The 6,449-nt window shown below is 36.3% G+C and overlaps 1 protein-coding gene across 1 annotated transcript; it reads left to right on the forward strand.

Moving 5' to 3' along the window:
• The first annotated feature begins 1,498 nt into the window (after positions 1-1,498).
• LOC127658228 (DNA-binding protein inhibitor ID-4-like) lies at positions 1,499-4,260 on the forward strand. Its single transcript, XM_052147406.1, has 3 exons — positions 1,499-2,010; positions 2,505-2,566; positions 3,577-4,260. The coding sequence occupies exons 1-2, from the start codon at positions 1,678-1,680 to the stop codon at positions 2,550-2,552; spliced, it is 381 nt and encodes a 126-aa protein (XP_052003366.1). The 5' UTR covers positions 1,499-1,677; the 3' UTR covers positions 2,553-2,566; positions 3,577-4,260.
• Positions 4,261-6,449: the final 2,189 nt, after the last annotated feature.

The following is a 6,449-nucleotide window of genomic DNA, read 5'->3' on the forward strand; positions in this document are numbered from 1 at the left end:
AGGGACAGTCACCTAATTTAAAAAAAAAAAAATGCCTTCCAGTAACGTATGATCTAATCCAATTTAAGATGCTGAAAGGCCAATGAGGTTCTCAAGTCTGTTAAGCAGATTATTGTGATCTACAGTGTCGAAAGTGGTACTTTGGTCCAAAAGGACACGTACTGATGCATTCCTCATATCAGTATTCAATCTGAAATCATTCACCACTTTTAACAATGCCGACTGTTTCTGAAACCCGACTGATACTTCTCATGCAAATTGTGTTAATCTAAAAATTGATTGAGCTGTTTAAATATATTTTTTCTAAACTCTTACTTAAAAACTGTAATTATAATATATACTATATATATATATATATATATATATATATATATATATATATATATATATATATATATATATGTGTGTATATATGTATGTATGTGTGTGTGTGTGTGTGTGTGTGTGTGTGTGTGTGTGAGCGTGTATTTATCACTTTGTGGGGACCAAATGTCCCCATAAGGATAGTAAAACCCGAAATTTTTGACCTTGTGGGGACATTTTGTCGGTCCCCATGAGGAAAACAGCTTATAAATCATACTAAATTATGTTTTTTGAACATGTAAAAATGCAGAAAGTTTTCTGTGAGGGTTAGGTTTAGGGGTAGGGTTAGGTTTAGGGGATAGAATATAAAGTTTGTACAGTATAAAAACCATTATGTCTATGGAAAGTCCCCATAAAACATGGAAACACAACGTGTGTGTGTGTGTGTGTGTGTGTGTGTGTGTGTGTGTGTGTGTGTGTGTGTGTGTGTGTGTGTGTGTGTGTGTGTGTGTGTGTTTTTATTGTTTAACTAATTACATTTGACCAAATTGACATAAAGGGCATGAGTGGAGTTGAAAGGCAGATGTGTGGCATGTTGTCACAAAAGGCCAACATTTGCTAAATCAACTCTTTCTTGTTTTCTTGTGCAATGATCATGGTATTGTTATTTATTTATTATTATTATTTTTTTGGCATTAGCAGCAGCAGCAAAGACTTTGATGTCTAAGGCGATACAGAAACTGATTTGTAGAAAATAAGCATACCTTAAGAAATATTTATTGGAGTAAATAGTGTGACTACTAGTGACTAGCCTCTATGACAATGTAGACTAAATACAAAGGTTTACATATTAAATCTTTTGAATGTATAATAATTAATGCCCTGTTATTTGACAGTGAAATAATCTTTGCTAATTAATTAGTAATGCATATCATTTTTAAAAAGAGTTATCTTTGTATTTCTGATTTGGAAACAGACATAAATAAATCCACTCACACACATTAACAAAAGCAAATACACAGAGAGACGTTTCAGCCCTTTATTTTTGCTCGCGACCCTCCGAAGTTACACGGGAGCTCGTGACTGACCGGTGGTGTTTCGCGCAGGACTGTCAAAGCTCGGGCGTGTGGCGCCTCCCCTTTTCCTCTATATAGGACCAGCCTCAACTCATCCGCTGTTTCACACTGTGCGTTTAGAGTCAGAGAGTATATGTGCTCTGGATAGAACTGCGCTCCTTTTCCGCGTACACTCAATTGCATTTTGCGCATCGAAACATCACATTCTAAAACGAACCTTTTTGTTGCATCCAGTGCGCGGGTATTTTATTTCCATATTTAGCTGTGCGTATTTATTTATTTATTATTTATTTAAAAGATGAAGGCCAGCGCACCGGTTCGCCCTCACAAGGTTTCTTCAAGCTGCAGTGAGCTCTCCTTGCGTTATTTGTCGGAACGCAGCCGATGCAAAATGGAAGAGGAGGATCTTTTCTGCCTGCAGTACGACATGAACGACTGCTACAGCCGACTCAAGCGCCTGGTGCCCACTATTCCGCAGGATAAGAAAGTCAGTAAAGTGGAGATCCTCCAACATGTCATTGACTACATTCTGGACCTGCAGCTGGCGTTGGAGACGCACCCGACTCTTCTGAAACAGACGAGCCCACCCGCCTCCACACGGACCCCTCTCACACAAATCAACACAGAGCAGGTAAGCAGGACCTGAAAGATTCAGTTCATGGGCATTAAAAGGACTATAGTTATCTTGGCTGTGCACAGCAGCCTCATTACGCATGGATTTCTATGAACTGCTGTTGATGCACCAGACCAAACGAGATGCTGTGTAGACTGCTGGCGGCCTGTTTCCTTGTTCTTTCCTAAAATGTTGAACCATATTATTTCTTCTCAAATTTCAGTTTAGCTAATATTTCGGATATTTTATAGATAATTAGATATAAATAGCCAACATACGTATTAGGCTACATTTAATCTTACACTGTATGTGAGCATCAAATACATTCATATATATGTATATATGCATTTATATTTATTGTATATTATCTTAATGCATGATCATTCTTACTTTGTAGTAGCTGGCACCATGTACAATTGCTTATTGATGGTTATTGTTGCCCGTACTGTATGTGACCTCTCCTGATCCACATCTGCAGTAAGAATAAATGCACCTGTTTACTTTGCTTTCAGAGGACAACGGGTGTCAATAAGCAGGACGACTCAATTTTGTGTCGCTGAGATGTTGCACACTGGTGAGTACAACAAATATCATATATAAATACAGTCATAAAAAGAGTCTTTCGGCTATGTAGCCTGCAATTGTTACCTTAAGGAGTGATTTCTACTTGATCTAAGACTTAAAATGATGTAGTCGGGTTGATTAAGGGGTCTGATGAAAATAACTTCTATATATTGTTCTCACATGTTAGGCTTTTTGTAAGAAGAGCCATTATTAAATTCTTCATTATGATACGCTTGTTTCCCATCACAGCTGTACAGCAGCACAAAACAAATAGAAATAAATGGAATAATCAGATTTGTTTTGTGCATTTCCACTCTAAATTAAATAATTTTATTGACACTTTCTTTTGTCACAACAATGCAGTGGTGGCTTGTGCATCTTAAATACACCAAGCAGACTTTTTTTAATGACATACTTATCACAGCGGCCTGCATTGAAACTATTAAAAAAAACCTTGAACATAACACAAGGGAACACAGCAGTGGGGAAAGCAACACCAAAACAGCTACATAGTTTCAGTCATTCCCAACTAAAGAACGGGCTGAACTGTCTGGATAATTGGGAAACAGGTTTCTAAAAGAGCTGGCAGTATACATACATGCAGCTGCAATGGGTATTATTAATAGAGTCGTGACAGTAAAAACCGCATGGATCGAAGTTATTACCATAATATTCCTGTTAGTATGAATGCTGTCTTCTTGTGCTTTCCGCTCTGGCTGGACTGGTCTAAAACACTGGCAACCACTCAGACCCAGCTGTACATTGCGCAATAACGGTCCAGTGTATAGCAAATATTCTTACTAACAGGGGTTTGGCAGTAGCTCCAGGCTGAAGTGTCCAGGCTGGTTGGCATGCAGCTGTGATAGAGCTTGTGTGTGAAGGCCCATGTAGCAATGCACTTGTTGTTCGACCTGGTTTGTTTTGGGTTGTTGATCAAGCATGCTCTCTGTTTTGTTGGCGGTGCCAGTCAGTCTGGAGCAGACAGTTCACACACCCCTTCTATTCATTCCTCTCTCACAGGTGTGCACTGAACCCATCCAAAGCCAAGCCCGGCTTCACCAGGGAATCCAACACACATCAGGCCCAATCACAAGGGAGGGGACTGCAAAGCAGCACTGAAACTAATAGCTACTAAATCTTAATATGTAAACAATTTAATGTCAGCTGTCAAACATGTGGTGAAGCCAGCCAAGATTTCTCCCGTGCCCATTTTGTTCTCTCTCAATGGAGGAAATGCTGAATTCGGACAGAGAAATCAAATCCCCCCTATTGGTTCTCTTGCCACTTTTCTCACTCCTCCACAGGGAGTTTGATTTGAACGCTATTTAAAAGCATCCCAGGAAAAACATACGTCTAATTTAACTAAAAAAATAAAGCTTTATGAATAAAGTTTTAACATGTAAACATGGGACATCTATTGTTTCAAATAGGTGATTTGTGTTGAACAGGGATTTCCCTGCAATTACACTGTTTAATATTGTAAAAAAAAAACAACAATAAGTGTTGAGGAATAACACTGTACATATGAAGGAGGATGTTCTATAAATGTATGTGCAAGAGAATATCTATATGTTCAACAAGCTGATTGTAATTATTCTAAAATATTTTTTATCGAAAGGTGTTTTGTTCTGTAAATATTGTGTTTTCGCATAAGTGTAGTGAATGATTACATGATGTTCTGCTAATAAAGGTCTCACATCATAAACCAATTAATTTCGTGCTTGGTTTTCTGTCCATTAAATAAGTGCCACATGCAGAAGATTGTGTGTGCACAGTTGCTTAACAATTACTTCTCTATTATTGTTCTAAACGTACTGTAGTCTCGCACAACTTATTTGTTAAAGGTGTGGAATATCACGTTGTTATCCATTGATTAAATTATCTGAAATGAATAAATGAGGACGAGAGAAAGGCAAGTGTTTGTTTGTGCAGAACATCTGCATCATCCAATCAAATGACAGCCCTGCCCTTAATGCATTAGAATGCTTTAAAGCTTTCCTCCAGTCAAACGTATGACAGAAAGAACAGTTTCAATATTTTCTAAATTCACCATGTGTTTTCAAAATCCTAGATGCTGATTTGGGTGGGTTTCAATGTAAGGGTGAAGACTGAAGGGGAAGTTCATAACATAAAATGCTTATTTACGCTATGCCATTAATAAAGGCTTCTGAATATTATATATATATATATATATATATATCATGACACTCTGCCCTTTGTATGATCTTGGAGACTATTTGATTTTCAAATAAATATTTTCATGTGCATTTGTGGACTTTTCCCCTACAGCAATCCAGAATTCACAACCTTGAGAGATTTCAATAGATCTAACATATAATTGCAAAGATGTTTATATTTTTGGATTCAGGATGGTACAAAAGGGCTACAGTCCCCCCGGGGTAAAAGGCACTTTTGATTTTATCTTCTCCCAAAACACTAAACAGTCACAAAATGTACCACAGCACTTTCCAAAGTTTTTCACTGTGTACTGTGAAATATTCATGATCCATGAAGTCATTGCGGACAATTGTCTAAAGGTTGATTTTGAGGTAATTTGATCTCATACTTAATTATTTCTAATATGTTGCTTATTTATGTACAGTAGCTAATGAGAATCCCTGAAATTATAGTAATTATAATATTTAAAAATATTTATTTAGAATCAAAATACTTATTTGTTATTTTCAGTTTTGTTCAAGGTGATTAAATAAAAAATAACTGTCCAATAAGTGAAAGGAAAGTAATTGGCGTAAAATGTCCCCCTGTTTCAAGGGCTAAAAGCCCCTATGAAACACATTGTGTTCAAAGTGGACTCACACTGACTGATCTAATCATAATGGAGATTAATTTGTCTTTATAATAGATGTCTTGATGTTGTGAAATGTACAGAAAATGGCATACCCTTTTCTGACGTGGTTATTTTGAATAAGTATTATCTTCATTTATTACTCAAAAAAGCAACTTGCTGTTTCAAAACGTATTTGCCAAAAAGTAAGTTGACAAATTTTGCCCTAAGTGTGGGGTTAAAGGCTCCCTCACCACCTTTACAAATATATATATAATAATAATTATTATCAAAACAACTTTGTTATTATATATTTTTTATTATGTTGCGCCATCAAAACTTCTATAAAAAAAAAAAAAAAATTTTCAATCTTAACCTTACTTTGTGACCAGAAAAATAAAAAACTAAATCCTTAAGGTGTGCTTTTAGCCCTGTTGTGCCATGTCAGTTTGTTGCAATCTTCACAGGTCATTTAAAGACAAGCTCATTTTCTATGATTGTATTTATACGGTATCCGCTGTGCACCAAAATGTTTTCGCTATCTCTAGTGTTTGAGGGACTAAAATACATTTTCCTCTACCACTAAGACATGTTTGACTGTCATATACAGCTGATTCTTTCCTTGTCCTTCAGCTGACACCTACATGTTTGTCATTTATTCCTAGCAAACAAAAAAAATTCAATATTTCTCTTACCCCATCATTTTATCTGTTTGCTTTGACGGTAAAGTGACCTTAAGTTCTGTTAGAATTGACACTCACATCAAACTAGTATCACTATGATATGCTGAAAAATACAGTGATGTACTACAAATCTAATCGAGCAAAGTCTGATATTACTGCTCATAAAGGCTACTGTATTTGTTATTGTTTTTGGCAACTAAAGTGAAGAAACCCATGTTCATTTAAATGCAATACCTCTTCATAATGTTTACTTGAATATTCCAAAATTGGTAAACTATTTTGAAATTGTACTAGATTTGAAACTAGAGTTTCCTTTGTTGTTAATTGTTTACCTGTCTGTGTATTGTCTTTGCGGTCTCTTCTCTGCTTGTGCCCCCTAATGGACTGAAAACAATAAGACAATTGAACTAAATATGCAGATTTTG

The sequence above is a fragment of the Xyrauchen texanus genome, chromosome 17 (genome assembly GCF_025860055.1).
Source record: "Xyrauchen texanus isolate HMW12.3.18 chromosome 17, RBS_HiC_50CHRs, whole genome shotgun sequence".
NCBI classification, from domain to species: Eukaryota; Metazoa; Chordata; class Actinopteri; order Cypriniformes; family Catostomidae; genus Xyrauchen; species Xyrauchen texanus.

Coding starts and splice junctions, on each gene's coding strand:
- LOC127658228 (XM_052147406.1), top strand. CDS start 1,678: ATGAAGGCCAGCGCACCGGTTCGCCCTCACAAGGTTTCTTCAAGCTGC. Junction 2,011..2,504: donor CACAAATCAACACAGAGCAG/GTAAGCAGGACC, acceptor CTTTGCTTTCAG/AGGACAACGGGTGTCAATAA.